The sequence below is a fragment of the Triturus cristatus genome, chromosome 3_2 (assembly GCF_964204655.1).
Source record: "Triturus cristatus chromosome 3_2, aTriCri1.1, whole genome shotgun sequence".
NCBI classification, from domain to species: domain Eukaryota; kingdom Metazoa; phylum Chordata; class Amphibia; order Caudata; family Salamandridae; genus Triturus; species Triturus cristatus.
The window spans coordinates 288,711,464-288,730,343 of NC_140584.1; the positions used below are offsets into that span (position 1 = coordinate 288,711,464).

The window sequence follows — 18,880 nt, forward strand, 5'->3', positions numbered from 1 at the left end:
AGTGTATTCTTTAATTTGAGTTGTGCAATTAATTGTGTAAAACATTGCCATCATGTCTAAACAAGGTGATCACAAATCTAGAAATTATTTTGTGAGTACAAGTTTACAGCACTGTGCAAAGAAATATTAAAAAATATGGACATCTATAGAAGTTGCACGAAAGTCAGAGGAAGTAACAACAGTAGTTGTATAATGCGAAGATTGTTTTAAATAAGATTACCATGATGTATATCAATCAATAAAACTTTATTTCGGCTCTAAGCCATAAAAGCATAAAAGATACCTTGTTATATATAAAAGTGAAAATCACTTTTTTTAGGTGGCACACTGTCAGTGCACCCCTCTCAGCATCTTTGCTTCTGCACCCACAACTATAATACGGCGCTGGCACAGAAGCAAAAGGATTCACTCATTTTCTTGGGGCCACGTCCTGCTGCTATCCTCCTCTTGGCTCTGGCACTGCTCCTCTCCCTCCACTTCTTCCTCCTAGGAATCTTGGTCCTGATTTTTCTGGTGGCTGTGGTGCCGGCCATCTTGGCGATCCCGTGGCAGGTGTTTCTAATCCTCCTGGTTGTCCTGGCTCTCCTACAACTCCACCTGTTACTCCTCCTCCTCTTGTCTTCCTGATCCACCTTTTGTTTTGTGCCCTCCTCTTCTGTGCCTTGCTTCTCCTTGTGGTCTTGGGCCTCCTGATTCTCTTGGTGCTCCTAGATCTTCTGGTGATCCTTGTCATCCTGGTATTCTTAGAGATCCTGCCAGCCTGACCTTCCTCTACCTCATCGTGGTCCTTTTCCTCATGATTTACCTGGTCAGGCTCTTCCTCGTAATCTTCATGGATTTCCTGGTCTTCCACATCCTCCTTCTTGTCCTTATCTTTCCTCTTAACCACCACTTAAGTCATCCAGGTACTTCCTCAAGGTTGGAAGTACACAAGTAACCCTTGAGCAGATGTTGGATGACCCTCTGACACCTTTTCCAGTGCTTAGTTTGTATAACAATAAGTGCCAGGGCCCTCATCAGTAGGCCACTGCAGCTTGCACCACACATTGCCACTGCCAATAACAATACTTACACAACTACCAACCATCACACTGCTACTGTGACAATTCAGGCAGTTTGAGCCCCTCAAAGCTATCAGAATGGCTTGGGTGGCAGGAATGAGTGGTTTTTAATGTATATTGAATTAATAAACAACAGCTGTTCTGCTTATCTTTAAATGACACAAACAGCACCACAATTTGGTAGCTGCCATAAGTGCCGGTGTTGGCAATTAAGTGTCAGTGCTAAGCATCTCAAACCACCGGCTCAAATTAAGCACTGATTTCCACGCTGTAAATCAGAGCTCTGCAGAAGTGCCTCTAACATGACCAGCATTTGGTACGGAAGGCATCCTGCACAACACCGCTTTAAGAAACCATTTACCTTTTCAGTTACTGAAAAGGGGACTGAGAACACCAACAGTGAAAAAGCCAAGAGCAGGCAGGAGAGGAGATTTACACCAGCAGGAAGCCAATGCTAAAGTGGCAATATGCAGGTGGGTGGTTAGTCAACCCCTACTTGCAAGCCTGTCACCCTCTTTATTTTTAAGTAGCTGAAAGCAGGCTGTCAAGGACAGAAAAACAGGGGCACTGTAGGCACCCGTGTTAATATCCTTTTTTTTTAGCTCTGCATTTGCAGCACCTGGCCCATTTATGTCACTGCCAATGTCTCTTGATGGCACTTCTTGTAAGAGATAAACACATTTTTGGTTATTATAGCCACTACTTGTACTGCCATTTGTGAACAATTTAGAGCACTTTTCCAAATGTATTGCCGCACATTAAGGTTTATTTTTTTAATTAAACGAAAAGGCAGGTGTGGCAAATGAATTATGAAATCCTTCTCAATCCCCACTACTTTTAAACTGTGTGTGTGTGCTTACCTCATTTGTACTAGATTCCCCCTGCAACTCAGCTAGAAACACACAGTGCAGAACTGTGCATGCAATGTATGCATGAGTGACTACAGAAGACAAGCAGATCTCACGGACATAAACAACTGTTTCAACATTTATCAGTCGTTGGCAAACTATGCATGAATATGTAATACATGTTTGGAGTGAAACCGAGTGCATTATTCTCTCAAGAAGTTTGGTTTTCCCTAAAAAGTACAAGTCTTTTGAAAGATACTGAATTGAATATCATAACTGTTGGGATGGAAAGGTCGTATGCATGGTAAGAGACGTGTACCTCTGCTCTCGGTGCCCAATTGTGCTGTTGTCGGGAACCCTAATGCTGATTTTTTGTCCTAGGAGATCATGAGTATGTGCCATAACATAGGCCTGTATCAGGGATTGGGGTCTTGATGGACCGGAAAGGGCACCCAAAGCGCCACCCTTATAGTGGTGGGAGGCTCCTGTCTTCACCAGGAGATAAGCAGCACAAGCGCGATGGTGGCAGCAGCCTGTGTAGTGATCAGTAGTAGTGAACAGGTCCTTTTTAGGTGGAGCCTAGCTCAGCGCGCATGCGCTGCTCTATGGGAGGCTTCTTGTGAGTACTCTAAACTTCTCCATGTGGGTCTGACTCCTCCCACACATTAGATTGGCTTTTGAGTGTGTCTTTCACTAATGAAAGCACGCAAATGGCTAAAGGTGGGTGCATGTCCTATCTCTTCGGCAAAGGTTCACTTCCACGGCGTTTTGCTCTCGGGAGCGAGCAGCGGCACACAGGGTGGCAGCTGCATTCCTTCCACAGCGGGTGCCTTTAACAAGGCTGTTTACGAATATGTGCGCTTCTGGGAGGGGTCAGGGGGGCGAGGGCTTGGGCTTTGAAGGTGTCTGTTTACAGCGCAGGGCTCTTGTTTACAATTTAGTACGGACGGGCACTTATGTGAAGGTTTTATTGCAATTAGTAGCATGTGCACGCTACTTGCTTTGCCATGTCTTCCACAAAGGTAGTAATTTCAGAGGGTGTAACACAGCCCTTCTTTTTGCACTCTCAGCACAGAGGCCAAGAAATGCCTGGCAGAACCTTTACTCGTTCAGTTTGGAGTGCGCTGGTGCCGGTGATAAAAACTCTGTTGGATGTGGAGAAATGCAAGCCTGCAAACGAGTGCAGGTGTTGCTGCATGCACAGCAATGTATCAACCCCAAAAGAAGGAAGGATGATTTGGGATTGCCTGAACCGGAACTTAAGAGGTCACGGTATATATCAGGAGCAAGTGTTCAACTTGCTCAGCTATTTTGACTGAACAGGATCGCGCATTCACACCCACACGTAGAGTATGATTTCCCTTCGTCGCCTTCTTAATAAAACCTTGCTTTATTTTCCGAAACATAGCGCTTTATATCACAGGTATTTCTGTCATCAAATTAATAGTACTGACTCAGCACTGTTGCTGAGACCTTTAGGTTACACGTAGAGAGTCGTGACGAACAAGTTACTTACCTTCAGTAACGATGTATCTGTAAGATACATTAGTTAGATTCCTCACCTTAGAATATCCCCAGGCGTCAGACTGGATCCGGAAGATTTTTCATCAACAATACCCCTTGCGCGTCGCTAGGCGTCGTCTGCGGCTCCGCGTCCGTCGTTGGCGTCGTGCGCCGGAATGACGTCGGAGTACTTAGACGCCGCCCTCGCGCACTGTCGTCAGTTCTTGTACACAGCTTTCCGCACCAGGAACGCAGAGCCATGCAAGAGACCGACACTGGTGCCAAAAAATCTAGGGGCCTGAAAAGGATAACCTTAACCCTAGATGTCGGTTCGCAGAACGGGGAGGATGGGTGGGTCGGTGAGGAATCTAACTAACTAATGTTTCTTACAGATACATCGTTACCGAAGGTAAGTAACTTGTTCATCTGAAAGAAACACGTTAGTTAGATTCCTCACCTTAGAATAGATACCCAAGCAATACCAACCCCAGTGGTGGGTCTGCGAACCAAGATCACACCAGAAAGTCCTGGAGGACAGAACGGCCAAAGAAGCCATCCCTCCGGACTTGGCTGTCTAGGCAATAATGCCTGGCAAACATGTACAGCGAAGCCCACGTCGCTGCCTGACAGATGTCCTGCAAAGGGACACCCCGTCCCAAAGCAGTAGTAGCCGCCGTGGCCCGAGTAGAATGGGCTCGCAGCCCAACAGGAGGGTCCTTTTTTGCCAAGGAATAACAGATTTTTATACACAAAACGACCCACCGGGAGATGGTCCGTTTGTGCACAGCTTTTCCCTTCTTTGCACCCACGTAGACAACGAAAAGCTGGTCGTCCACTCGGAACTGTTTTGTGCGGTCCAAATAAAAGGAGAGCGCACGTTTTGGGTCCAGACGGTGGAACCGCTCTTCCTCTTTGGAAGGATGCGGAAAGAAGGTGGGCAAGGTGACAGATTGCCCCAGATGAAAGGGGGTCACCACTTTCGGAAGAAAGGAAGGACGAGGCCGAAGGACAACCTTGTCCGGATGAACAGATAGAAAAGGAGGCTTGGACGATAGAGCCTGGAGCTCACTCACCAGTCTAGCCGAGGTGATGGCAACCAGGAAAGCAGTCTTAAAAGAAAGAAGACGAAGAGGACAATTGTGAAGAGGCTCAAAGGGAGCACACATCAGGAATGTTAAGACAAGATTCAAGTCCCACTGAGGCATTACGAAAGGGACAGGAGGGAACGTGTGAGTAATGCCTTTAAGAAAGCGTGACACTACAGGGGATTTGAAAAGAGAAGGCTGATCAGTATCCCGTAAGAATGCAGAAATAGCAGAAAGATAACCTTTAAGGGTGCCCAGAGCAGAGCCCTGCTGGGCCATGGAAAGAAGAAAGAGGAGAACCTCAGAAAGAGGGGCGGAAAGGGGATCCACAGCCTTTGCTGTGCACTATGCCACAAATTTGTTCCACCTGCAGGCGTATACCGATTTTGTGGAGGGACTCCTGGCTGCCAGAATAACATTACAGACTTCAGGAGGCAAGTCAAATGGCATCAACTGCTGCCGCTCAATCTCCACGCATGGAGGTGGAGGCTGGACAGGTTCGGGTGGAGGACCGTCCCCTGCTGCTGCGACAGAAGATCCTCCCGAAGGGGCAGACGTATCGGAGGATCGGTCAATATACTGAGTAGCTCGGGATACCAGTACCTTCATGCCCAATCCGGAGCCACCAAGAAGACTTGGGCCCGGTCGTGCCTGATCTTCTTCAGCACTCTGGGCAGAAGTGGTATAGGCGGAAAGGCGTACAACATACCGCAACTCCACTCGTGACGAAAAGCGTCGCCGAGCGAGTGCCGCCTTGGAAATTCCAACGCGCAGAACTGCTGACATTGCGCGTTCTCGTCGGTGGCGAATAGATCTAACCAAGGCTCTCCCCACTGCTGAAAGAGACCTTGCGCCACCTCGGGGTTCAGACGCAATTCGTGATCCATCATGCACCAGCGGCTGAGTTCGTCTGCTCTGGCGTTCAGAGAGCCCGCTAGATGTTGAACCACCAGGGTGATGCCCTGGTGTTCCAGCCATGTCCAGAGGCGCAGAGCCTCCTGACAAAGGGTCCACGACCCCACCCCGCCCTGTTTGTTGCAATACCACATGGCAGTGGTGTTGTCCGTGAACACCTGCACGACACTTCCCCGGACAGAGGGAAGGAAGGCTTTCAGTGCAAGTCGGATCACTCTCAGCGCCAACAAGTTGATGTGGAGGCGAGACTCCGCTGGAGACCAGAGGCCTCTGATCTCCGCCTCTCCCATATGGCCACCCCATCCCAGGAGGGACGCATCCGTCACTACGACATGCTCCGGTAGGGGTAGGGAGAGGCTCTTGCCCGTGACCCAATCGCGGTCCGTGAGCCACCACTGCAACTGCTGTGCAGTGCCCTCCAAGATCAAGACATGGTCGGACAGGTTGCCGTGATGCTGGGCCCACTGAAACTTCAGGTCCCACTGCAGAGCCCGCATGCGCCGCCTGGCGTGATGCACTAGTAGGATGCAGGAGGCGATCAGCCCCAGAAGCCTCAACAATAGCCTGACCAAAACCCAGGATAGAGGCCGAAAGATGGGAATCAGGGCCTGTATATCCCGGACCCGCTGTTCCGGTGGATGAACCCGGAACTGCGCCGAATCGAGAACCGCTCCGATTAAGAGGAGCTTCTGAGAGGGGCTCAGGTGTGACTTCGGCACGTTGATGGAAAACCCTAGCAAATGCAGGAGATCCGCCGTAGTCTGGAGGTGGGAGACGACTGTCTGGGGCGAGCCCGCCTTCAACAACCAGTCGTCGAGATAGGGGAAGACCGGAACCCCTGATCTGCGGAGATGAGCTGCGACCATCGCCATCACTTTCGTGAACACCCGAGGGGCACTGGTAAGGCCGAAGGGGAGCACGGTGAACTGAAAGTGCACCTGACCAACCGTGAACCGCAGGTAACGCCGGTGGGCCGGCAGGACCGGGATATGGAAATATGCGTCCTGCAAGTCCAACGCTACCATCCAGTCTCCAGGGTCTAGGGCAGCTAGAACCTGAGCCAAAGTCAACATTTTGAACCGTTCCTTCCGGAGGAAGGGATTGACGTTCCTGAGGTCCAAGATAGGGCGTAGGCCTCCTTTGCCCTTCTTGGGAACCAGAAAGTAGTGGTAATAACAACCATGACCTACTTCTGGGCTCGGAACGCGCTCGATGGCCTCTTTGGCCAAGAGGGCCGAAACTTCCTCTTGCAGAAGATTCAAATGATCCTCCGAGATACGGTGGTGCTGCGGTGGCATGGCTGGAGGGGTCGTCTCGAAGGGGAGGGAGTAGCCCCTTCGGACGATCTGCAGCACACACATGTCCGAAGTAATGGTACGCCAGAGGAGCAGGTGATGGTGAACCCGGCCTCCCACTGGCGAGGAATGGGCCTGAAAGCTCGGACTAGGAATGCTTTGAGGCGGATGCTGCCGGGGTGGATGTGGATTGACCGCGTCGTCCTCCAGTACCGCCTCGGCGGAAACCACGTCCACGACCGCGTGCAGGCTGGTTCTGCGGCCGGTGTCTAGGCGGACGTGAGGAGGAGGAGCCCCTTCATTGGCCACGAAAGGAGCGAAAAGCGGAAGTTTGTGGCCGCGGAGCCGAGAGGCCCAAGGACGTGGCCGTAGCCCGGGAGTCCTTGAAGCGAGCCAGTGCACTGTCCGCTTTCTCACCAAAAAGGCGAGCACCATCAAAGGGCATGTCCATGAGTGTGCTCTGGACATCCCCTGAAAAGGACGTGGACCGCAGCCAGGCGTGACGTCGAAGCGCTACCCAGCGAGTCCGTAGTGTCGAGTCCACATCAGATTGCATGGCGCGCTGCATCTCTCCCATCGGCCAGAGACGAGGAAAGACGCGCCCGGGCCTCCTCCGGGCACAGTGGCAGCACGTCCTCCACCGTATCCCACAGAGAGTGGGAATAACGGTCCAAGAGACAGGCGGTGTTCAAAGACCGCAGGCCCAAACTGAGCGAGGAGAACAGCTTCTTACCGAACTGTTCCAGTCTCTTGGAATCCCGGTCCGGAGGAGCGGTCAGGAAGGAGGATTGGGAGGTAGAGGCCTGGATAACCAGACTCTCGGGGGTGGGGTGTTGGGACAGAAAACTGGGGTCGCCCGGAGCAGGGCGGTGGCGCCTGGCAACGTTCCTATCCACAGGAGGGACTGTGGAGGGCTTGGACCAGGTGCCCTGCAGAACGTCAGTGAGGGCCTCATTGAATTGCAGCAGAGGCTCAGTGGAGCATGCGGCAGACTGAAGCATCTCAGTGAGGATGTTAGTCCTCACAGCCACGGCAGGCAGCTCAAGCCCAAGGGCCGCGGCAGCCTTGCGCAGCACCACAGAAAAAGCTGCACCCTCCTCCGAAGCCACAGTCGGAGGAGAGATGAATCCAGTGTCCGGCGAAAGTTGCCCCTGAAGGGCCATAGGGTCCTCAGACCCCTCCCAGTCGCCCCCGTCATCCGATTCCTGGTAAACAGGAGGAATGATCGGAGCCGGTCGATAGACAATATGTGTCTCCAGCGGCGTCGGATGCGGCGTCGTTCGGCGCCGCATCGGCGTCGGGACCGGACAGGGGCTGAACCGGGGATCGACATCGACCGGAGTCGGCGTCGGGGGTGGTACCGGAGTCGGCGCCGGCGGAGGAGGCGTAACGAGGTCGACCGGCGTCAACGGGGGCCCAGGCTCGGGCCCCTCGGGGACCTGCGGCGTCGGGGCCGGAGCCTCCAATGGCGCCGGGGCCGGAGCTGCCGGCACGCGAGGTCGCCCAGTCGAGTCCGCGGGGCCCGAAGGTGCGCCAGCGGGCGTCGACGGCGGGGCCAGGCTCCTCATGGCCGAGAGGAAGACACTGACCTCCGCCGGCGTCGCGTCAGTCCCATGGACCGGCGGGTATGGGGACTTATGCGGCGCCTGCGGCTCCCGCGGAGCCACGGGGGTGGAACCATCCGGACCCTCGGCCGAGTCGCGCGACCGGCGAGGGGAGTCCGAAGAGCGGTGTTGCCTCTTGGACTTCTTGGAGTGCTTCGACTTACCCGAAGACTTCGAGCCAGACGAGCGACGATGTCGAGTGCGGCTCCGTGACCGATCCTTGGACCTCCTCCTGGACCGGGATCGAGAGGGGCGCGGAGCAGAGTGGCGAAGCTCGAGAAGCTTGCGGGACCGCTCCCGCCTAGCTTTCGAGGTCAGGGCCATACAATCGGAGCACGACTCCGCGTCGTGGTCGAGGCCCAAGCAGTACAGGCACCGGCGGTGATGATCGGTCACCGACATCAGGCGGTGACAGTCGTCGCAGGCCTTGAAACCAGGCATCCTACCGGCACCAGAGTCGAAAGTGACCAAAAAGAGTCAAAAAAAGTTAGTCAAAAATTGACTAAAGGGGTAGCTCTCCCGGATCGGCGCTTACTGGCGCGGAAAAAAGAAGAACTGACGTCAGCGCGCGAGGGCGGCGTCTAAGTGCTCAGACGACGTCATTCCGGCGCACGACGCCAACGACGGACGCGGAGCCGCAGACGACGCCTAGCGACATGCAAGGGGTATTGCTGACGAAAAATCTTCCAGATCCAGTCTGACGCCTGGGGATATTCTAAGGTGAGGAATCTAACTAACGTGTTTTTCAGATGAGCTGTTATTAAAATTAACTTTTTTCATTGTTTGGACTTTAAATTGTTTAGGAGCTTTTTCACTCCCACCAACAAATATGAATAAAAACAACAAAAGCATAAGAAACCACCTTCTGTTCCCTAGAATAGCTCAACTGATACCTGACAATTACTCCTTCAGCTGTACTCCTTTCATCCATCTTGAATCACCCAAAGAACACCCCGGTAAGCGCAACAGAAAATCTGTATGTCATTACCTAATTTGTCTATTTGAGACTTGCCCTGTAACCATGGGGATACATTTGCATAAAATTCACCATGGATCTCTAGAAAGATTCCTTCACAGTGTTCACACTGCTATCCTCCTGTGACAGAAATAAATCTGTCTACTTTTTAAGAATGCAGTTCTTTAATGTGCCTATTAGTGTCAAAGCATCTTCGTTAAAGAAATACTTTTTTGAAATTTGAAGAGTCTTTATCATATCTTCATCAAATAGCATAGAAGCCCATCCTCGGGTGTGTGTGGCCGTTACCAGTGCCACGTGAAGTAACAGAAGATGTTGTAGGACTTAGGATAATGTGCTGCATGGCTAAATACTTATAAGGCCCCAAAGGTGAGACCTATTGGAAATGCCAATGCTTGTTACCATGTGTCACTATAGTGAGGTCTACAGACTCGCTCACCTTTGTTAAAGTTCTGCTGCTGTGTGCTTAACTCAACCCTTGGCCTATATCAGGTAGATGTGGAAGTGCCCTGCAGTTCAAGAGTTGTGACTCTGTGCTGGTTGCATGTCTGCCTGTGAAAGGTACATTACAGGGATAGAGCAGTACTGTGCAGTATGTGTATGGTCAGTGCATGTACTGAATGAATGTATGCCTGTTGGTATACAGTACATGAAAGATGAAGTGCTGTGCAATGCATGCGTAGGGAAAGCATGTGCTGAGTGTACATGTGCTTGTGTGAAGTACAATACATGAAGGGTGAAGTGTTGGGCAGCATGCACATGGTGAGTGTGTGTGTTTTAAAATAACACACCCTGGTACAATGCAGAAAGGCTACAGTGCTGAACGGTGCACGCAGATTAAATGTGTGTGCTAAACATATTTGTGCCTGTAATGGCACAATGCATGGAGGACCCTGGGTTCCATTTTGGGAAGCCCAGGCCTGCCTGGTGAAGACAGGAGGAGCAGAAGAGTCCCTCCAGACAGATTTGTGTATTGCTGCATTCCTGTGAGTTGGGTAGGACACACTGGAGGAAGGGAGGAATGGATGCTTTCTTTACACTACAAATGGTTGCTCTTTGATTCAGTGATAGATCACACAGAATGGGCCTGGACACATCTTAGGAAAGGAGATGGGTCTGATAAGGGACTCAAAGAGTAGGGCTGGGAGCCTGGGACCACCCTCTGAATGCACATATCACTGGGGCTGAGATCGAGCCATATGTAAACTCTGTTCACTCCCAATAATTGTGTTTTGGGTCAATCAGCTGCAGAATTGTGCCTGCTGTGACAGACATCCTTTCAGAGGAAATTAGAAAAGGAAAGATGCCCACTTCAAAAGAACCTAACCCCAACATAAAACTTCAGACTCAGACCCTCAATCACATTTGGTGTCTGGAAAAGCACTATAAGAAGGGGAGATTGAGACTCCAAACTTTGTCATCTGCCAATCATTTAGACAGGTTGTTTGAGATGAGAAAGTGCTACAAGACTTCTGCCTGTGACCAGGACTGGGGGTGAAGGCCTGTTAATTTCCCTTCTGGATGAGGGAACATCACCCAGGAAACCAAGTTCACCTGCCCTGGAGGCTGGAGCACCATCGCCTGCCTGCTTACCCAGACCAGTGTGCCCTGTGAGGGAAAGGTGAGCATTGGAGGGAGTGAATGCTAGTGAGGAGTCCTGCACGAGGATTCCCTGAGCAAGATGTGAAGCTGTGCACCGATTGAGCCATTGTCCTTGTTCAGTATCGGGTAAGTGACCCCTGTATGCCAGGAGAGGACTACCTTGTTCTGACCCATACTAGAACTGTGGTGCAGGAAGCATCAGGCCTGCACCACCACGGTGACCCCAGATGCCGGGGGGGAGGGGTTGTCTCAGTTGAAATGATTTTGGGCCAGAAGAGCAGCACTTGTGACTGCTAAAATCGGCCACCCCTAATGCCAGGAGTGGCAGCTGCAGTGAAAGTGATTGCAAAAAGAGAGTCCGAGTCTGGATCGTGAGTACAATGGCATACCTATATGCCAGGAGGGGCTGCCTGTACCACTTTGGCAAAGGACTCAGGTCATTGCATGGACCGAAAGAATACTGCTGTGACCAGTGCTCAAGCCCGTGCATTGTGATCGGCATCTGATGGATTCCCTGCTGACGAGGACGTCATACCTTTGTTGGTGCTCTGGTAGGGACCTGTAGGATCACACTAGGATCTTCCCCCCACCCTATGCTAAGGGAAAGATCAACTTACCTTTGTGTCTGTCAAGCGGTGGCAGCTCTGACCACTAGAACGAACTGGCAGCGCTGCTCGACAGAGAGAGACTGCCCTACTGGGTGCTCCTGCTTACTCCGCAAGTGGCCCGACTATGCCATACAGGATCCAGTGTTCTGAGCTCCCGAGGAGAGGGCACTCGTGGCACTGCTAAACACTGCCATACTGCCAGATCAGATAACACTGGGAGTCGGCCTTTGGGGAGTTGCTGATAGCGGCACCATAGACACATTTTTAGCTAATTCCTAAAGAGTCAAAGGAAAAACTTTTGAATACAGCCTAATAGTTTGCCTTCCCTGGATGCGGCCACCAGTGAATGTGGAATAACCCCAAACACGTAGGAAGGAGGGTGGGACAGGAATATTTCTGACAACTACTAGAGCCCTGACCTCAAAGGGGATTATGCTATTGCTTCTGAATGTCGTATACCTTTGCATGTGTAGAGTTTAAAAAATATATACTTATTTTGTCTACAAAAGGGAGTGTGGACTGGACATCAATGTATTCTTACTACTGTTTGCACTTTGTGTTTTGAGGCATCTTCACTGACCTCTATCTACATCGCCCCCACCCCCCAAGGGAGCCTCAACTGCTCGACCACAGCTACCACTGAGAGTCAAGTGCAGATTGTGTACTTGGCCCAGTTGCTCAGGGTTCATAGTAGGTCAGGCCCAGGGACATCAGAAGTAATACCATTGAGAGTCAAATTGCAGAATGGGGACTTGGCCCAGTTGCTCAGGACCCATAGTAGCCCCTATGTGCCCCATGACTCTCTAAAAGGGGTTCTGACAAGAACATTGAGCAAATATTTTGAAATAATTGTTTGTTGTATTCTACTACAATGAAGACTATTAAAAAAATATACGAAATCCATTAAACTGTGCAGAGTGCTATTTTTTAAGATATACATCATTTTGTTAAAATGTGCCCATAACTCTATTTAATAAAAAGGGCCCAGAATTCACTTGATAATGCCCAAAATGGATTAGAAAAGGCAATGAGTTATAGATAAACGTGTTCAAGACGTTATGTAAAGCCCAGGATAAGCGCACAGAATACCTTAGAAAAGCAGATCAAATTAAATAAACATTAAGTGCAATCATTAGGAAAATTCATAGGTCACCAGATGTACCACAATAGTCGTAGCAAATCCAAATCACAATTTTCAACCGGTGTTTTTATGCCCAGCATGGAAGTTTGTTAACTCACCTATGTACTAATAGGTCGTTTACAAAATTCCAAACTTGATTGAGTCGTAATCCGACCTATCAAATAATTGTTAGGATTGTCACAAATTGTGGATTCGTTGGATTAGGTACAATCACAGGGATAGTGGCCTGCAAGGGTCAGCAGGAAACAGGTCTGCAACTGAAAGTTGTATTTTCTGAGAGTTGGAAGTGTTCCCTTTTGACCGTTGCTTAATCTCCCAGAAACGTTTTTCAACATTCACAAAGGGTAAGGGGTCCAAAGGGGATCCCTTCTATTTACAAGTGAGCCGCCACCCCATACCGGGAGTCGGTAACTTTTCAATGGTTTGCGACTGGAATTCTGGACACAAACCATTGATAGATATGGTACTGATTCTGCATTTGGAAGGGACGCCTATACACACCTCCAAATTATGAATAATGTCAATTTGCAATCCCATTTAAAAAGTTTTTCAGTTTACCACCTGCTAAAATTGGAATTGTACTATTTTGCAGTTGCCCATGTTACCATTTTGGGAATTAAAATGTTTGTGACCACAAAATAGGCTAGTACACCTGGCCTAGAATTATTGAGTTTTCAAACGTGTCACTAACAAGGAACATATAATTCCAAAATGGGTGTATATATCCGACCTCTGCTTTTAACTTTTGTTACCTTGTCTTACAGCCTTGATTTGCCCTTTATGACCTCCATTCAATATGCAAACTGCCAAAAGAAGCTTTACAAAAATATGTGAATGTTCTATATATAAAAGCACATAAATGTGCAATAATTGCAATATAAGTGAGTCAGTTATTCTATAAGTGCACCAATTTACATCAGCAATACACTTTGTAATTTTCTTTTCAAATTGAAAGAATAATTTGTGAGAGCATTCCTGGATCAGCTGAAGCACAGCTTTGAATGGCCACTGCAAGTCTAAATGAATTCCCGCCACTTTAAATATTCCCTGGTGAGATCCCAGGCACCACTCTTTCCCACTCTAAGGTCTTTTTCTTTGACACTATCACGTATATACAAAGAGGTGAAGGCCACGGACATGAAGTACCGGAACCGGGTACGGAGCCGCATTAGCAACTTGAAGGACCCCAAGAATCCAAACCTGCGTCGCAATGTGCTATGCGGGGCCATCTCTGCGGAGCGCATTGCAGGCATGACATCTGAGGTGAGCTGCTGGGGAGCTAAGGTGAAAAGGAAGCGGGAGAGACATCAGATAGGATAACTAGGAGTCTGAAGAAAGATGTGAACATGACAGACATGAAGATGTGAGCCTGAGGAAGAGGATGGGAGAAGAATGGGGACAGGGTTTACATAGCAGGGATTTAGGAGGGACTATGCAAAAGTACGACATAAGGGTGTAAACAGGGTCTATAGAGAAGGGTTTACTAGGGGTGGGTGATAAATTCTGCATTGCCAGCCAAGTTGCTGACTTTTGTCCACTCTGTGTTACGCATGTAATGTGGAGTTCCAACCAAATTCTCCTAACCATCATGTGGTGGAGTTTTTTCTCACACGTGACTCGCCAACGGTAAATTGGCAAATGTGAGCTAGAATTGGTGTCCCTTAGCATGGTTTTCGGGTGCTACGAGTTCTCCTGGCTGATGAGGGGTGAAACCCCAAAACCAGTTCCGGGATGCTTGTTTCCGGTCCAGGGTGGACCTGCCTGGCAGTTCGGGCTAGACTGTTCCTATGGAGAACAGGGTCAAGTTTAATTTGCATATGTTTTTAGTTCAAACTGGAATGGCATGGGGAGCACAAAAACGATGGATTTAGGCCCAGATCACTGTGCTGGGGTGAATGTTTGACATTGTTCAACATTCTGTTTATCAATTGTTCTTTTTGCATTTGCACCCCGAGTGGGACGGGTATGCCGAGACATGGGTCACATGCTCTCCAAGCCACTGGAGTCAAGCTAACCTGGCTGATGAAGGGTTATATCCCGAAACTGGTCCCAGGATGCTTGTTTCAGATCCAGGGAGGACCTGCCTGGCAGTTGGGGCTGAACTATTCCCATGGGGAACAGGATCAAGACTGATTTGCATATGGTTGGGTTCAAACTGGAATGGCAACGATGGTTTAGGCCCAGATCTCTGTACAGGGGTGTATGTTTGACATTGTTCAACATTCTGTCCATCAATAGTTTTTTTAGTGATTTTTCCCAACAAGAGCGCTTGTGGGTGGTGGCAACCGTTCGTGGTGAGAAAGATGCAGCCGAAGTAGAAAATCTACTCGAGCTGCAGCAAAACCAACTCTAGCAGCTGCGCTCTCTGGTGCTCCGGATGGTACCTTTTGCGTGGATGTTTCAGCATAGAACAGGCTTTTGGTGCTAAAAATCAACCCGAGCAGCTCAACAAGCCAATTTCTTCCCGTTCGCAGAACTCTGCAGAATCTCACTGAATTATCATGCAACTCCATGGAATTCCACGTAGTAAAACTCAGTGAGTTCCACCCACCACTAGGGGTTACCAGGAAGGGAAGCTGCATGTGTGAACTAGTGGGGATTGGAGATATATGCATAAGGGAAAAGCTTGTATGCAGGATGGACAGTGGAGCGTGCTAATAAGTGAGGGAAGAGACTTAGCAGGAAGTGGAGAAGGTGTGAGCAGGAGGAAAGGATTGTGATTAAGAGAATTAGTGTGGTGAAAAGAAGCAGTCACCAGTAAAAAGGACAGAAGGCAAGCAGACACTCCTATTACTCATTGGCCACTTCCTTGTTGGTTGCCAAATCTTTTTGATCTTGAGCTCACCGATGATAAAATTGCAAGTTACCCGCTCTACTAAACAGGAATGCAGTTAGCACTACTCCTGTCCCTATTCCACAAACCAGCACACACTACACAGATTATATGGACTCAAAGTAAGAACATTGAACTAAACACAGAGTGCACAACAAAGCACTTGATAAATTGTGTCATGCCTGGTGTAAGCATGGGCTTTCCCTCCTTTCAAATGTTGAGTAAAATGCTAGCTTGTTGCCTTGCAGGCAGTTGGTAGTGCTTGATAGTCTGTAATCATTGATTATTTTGTCATAAAACATCTAGTCAAGGGAAAGGCATACACTGATAGTTTCTTCCATGTAGATCGTCAACCACGAATCTTGTATCAGATTTCTGAAACAATGTTCAGTAGGATCCTGTAAATTCTTATTAAAAAGCATCAATTCCTTCTAGTAGGAGAATGGTGAGCCAGGAACCGTTTGATTAATTCTTGTGAATTTTGTTCAGTGCATTATAGGTCACTAAATGCATACATATTTTTTTATAGCATTTCTTTTTATAAATGACCCCCCTTGTAGTTCACTTACTTATTTTATACTGTTACCCAAGCTCACAAGGGGGGTTATTTGGTTCTCTTCCTCCCTTCCGTAGTTTTTTGGGCTGTTTGTGGGCCTGTTTTATGGTCTGGTGGGCTGTATCTTTTTTACTGTTGGTTTCCCTGATATTATGACAAACATTACCTGCAGCGAGCACAGCTGCATACGGTCTCCCATACCTTGCATAACCGACACAGTATGTTTTTATATGTTCAAAACTCCATCGATTTGCAAAAGTGGGCCACTTTTTCGCAATATGATTCGCTAATGAGGGTCATTTTTAGAGTCAAGGCCTATTTTCCTTTCCAGTCTGCCGGATATTCCTGAAGCTGGTATGCAATTTCCTCCTCCTCTTGAGTGTACTTGGGAATAGGAATATAGAGATTGGTCCCCAGTCCTTCCAGTTTCTTCAGCATTGAGGTGATAATGTTCTGTTGCAGTGTCCTGGTAACTTGACATATTATAGGTGTTCATTGCTCATTCGTTCAATATCTAGTACCTTGTTGATGTGGTCTTCAATTGTGGACAATGTGTGATTATTGTTCAGTGTGTGATACCTTGATTTTTTCCCAACTTTTGAGAATTTGTCTGATACTCAACACTGAGTGAAAGAATAATGTAGCTTGAATTTCTAGTTGTGAGATAGGGGGCATTAGGGATGTTTTCATTTTGGCGTTGATGTAGGTCTAGATTGCCATAGTCTTGTCGGCAAAAACAGTGACTTGGTTTTTGTTAGACGCTTTTGTTGACTGGCTTGTCAGATTACTTTGATTTCATTAACCGAGCTGGCAATACGACACAAACTCCTGGAGATGATTATGTGAAAAGTTCAAAGCAGAACTTCTGGGTCTGAAGCCGAAAGAAGTGGAGGGAGATGCAGTGGTGCTAAAGGCCATTCAGAATCTGGATGTGAACAACACCTTTTCATGACTAAATGTGATGCAGCTCAGGTGACCGTAAATGCACAAAAGGCATTTTGAAGCAAGAGGGAGAAGATAAAACAGCCCTACCTCCCTCTCACACCCATGTTCCATGTTGCTGATGGCAACTGCAATGAAATAGAAAGTTATGTGGCCTGAAACTAGGACTGGGTTTGAAATTCCTCTCCGCTTGTGGAGTTTGCAGAGTTTTCCCCACTCTGTGCTCCACACAGCGCATGCCGTTCACAAAAACACTGCTACGCGGAGCAGAGTTGTTTCTGCGCTTGCACTTGCCAACGTTTATTTGGCGAGCAAAATCTTACTCCAGACCACTTTCCAGAGAGATTTCTCAATGCGGGAGGTCGCGGATGGCCACTACCGCTTACCTTCAGTTTGCATTGAGTAAGTTGCCGCTCGAGTAGAACATCTACTCGAGCAACAGAAAGAAGCAGAGCCCTTTTGCACTGCACATGGTGCCCTTCGCACTGATTTTCCAGCGTGGGACAAACACCCTGCGCTAAAAATCATTGCGAATGGTGTGACCCAACACACTCTGCCTCTAGCAGAACTCTGCGTAGCGTGTTGGAGTTTTTTGGTCACTTCGCACCTCCACCCAGGCCTACCTAAAACCATGCACAGTTCAGTCTTATGCTCCATTCCTTTGCCAGTACAGTCTTGGGGGTCAGACGGCAGCATTAATATCGAAACCCGAGAAGCTCAGACACAGTGCTGCCTCCAACCATCTGCAGTGCAGTTTAAACTGCTTGTCATTGAAACCCCCAGGCAATCTCTCTTCTGGTGTCATGTTTAGCATACATGAGTTGCTAGCAACAACATCCTGTCTGGTTTGCATTTAAGGTCATGACCTGTCTATAACAACATTGACCCAGCAGTGTTCCCTGCAGGAAATGGCGAGCGATGAGATGAAGGAGTTGCGCAGCAACCTGACTCAGGAAGCAATTCGGGAGCACCAGATGGCAAAGACTGGTGGCACACAGACAGACTTCCTCCAGTGTGGCAAGTGCAAGAAGAAAAACTGTACTTACAACCAGGTAAGCCAAGGCAGTGTCAGCGAGGGGAGGGCGTGGTAAGTGGCTCAGAGGGCTCAGTGAACTAATGCATCTTCTTCAAGAATCTATGTTTGGTTTCAGGGTCAAAAATTCTAATCCTGGCGGGTCTGCTTAGTCGTTCATCATTTTTATGTTGATATAATAAGAACTATTGCACTGAGTAACAATAAACATTGATTTTTCAGCAGAAACAAACCCAGGTGTGAGCATGTGCCTTGCAAATACATAAGCCTCAGCCGCCACTGGCGTAACGAAAATGGAGGGGGCCTCCCTGCACGGTACGAAGAGGGGCCCCCTCCAGGTTCAATCAGGAGCTCTCTGGCCAGAGTGCAGTGCCGAGGGGGCCCCCTGGAGCTTGGCGCCCCCCTGCACCACGGGGGCTGTGGGGGCCTGTGTTACGCCCCTGTCAGCCGCTGCAGGTAAGAGCGGGGGTCCAGGTGACAGGGGATTTCGAGAGATGACCACAAGCGAAAATTAATTATCATCTGGCCTCACCGCTCTTACCTGCAGTGGACACGGCTGCAGTCACAGTCTCGTGGAGGCCAGAGAGAAGGAGCGCAAGAGGTTCCACAGCCTCGTGGAGGCCAGAGAGAGCATAGGGAACAGTTTCAGCCTCGTGGAGGCCAGAGCGAGAGAGTAGGGAGAAGTCTCAGCCTCGTGGACGCCAGAGAGAGCGAGAATAGGGAGCACCACAGCCTTGTGGAGGCTAGTGAGTGATTGTAGGGAGTGCCACAGCCTCATGGAGGCCAGGAAGAGGGAGCGTAGGGAGCAGCCACAGCCTCATGGAGGCCAGAGCGAGAGCATAGCGAGCAGTCTCGGCCTCATGGAGGCCAGAGCAAGA

At 49.2% G+C, this 18,880-nt stretch overlaps 1 protein-coding gene across 5 annotated transcripts in view; it reads left to right on the forward strand.

Annotated features, from left to right (window-relative positions):
• Positions 1-18,880, forward strand: part of LOC146857170 (transcription elongation factor A protein 3-like) — a 200,230-nt gene that overhangs the window by 148,548 nt on the left and 32,802 nt on the right. For all 5 annotated transcript variants that reach the window (XR_014979861.1, XR_014979862.1, XM_085647658.1 and 2 more), the window contains 2 exons: positions 13,747-13,901; positions 17,875-18,021. Coding sequence is in view for 3 of the 5 variants with exons in the window: in XM_085647658.1 (XP_085503784.1) it covers positions 13,747-13,901; positions 17,875-18,021 (302 nt within the window). In the remaining 2 variants the exon portion in view is untranslated. The remainder of the gene's footprint in view (positions 1-13,746; positions 13,902-17,874; positions 18,022-18,880) is intronic.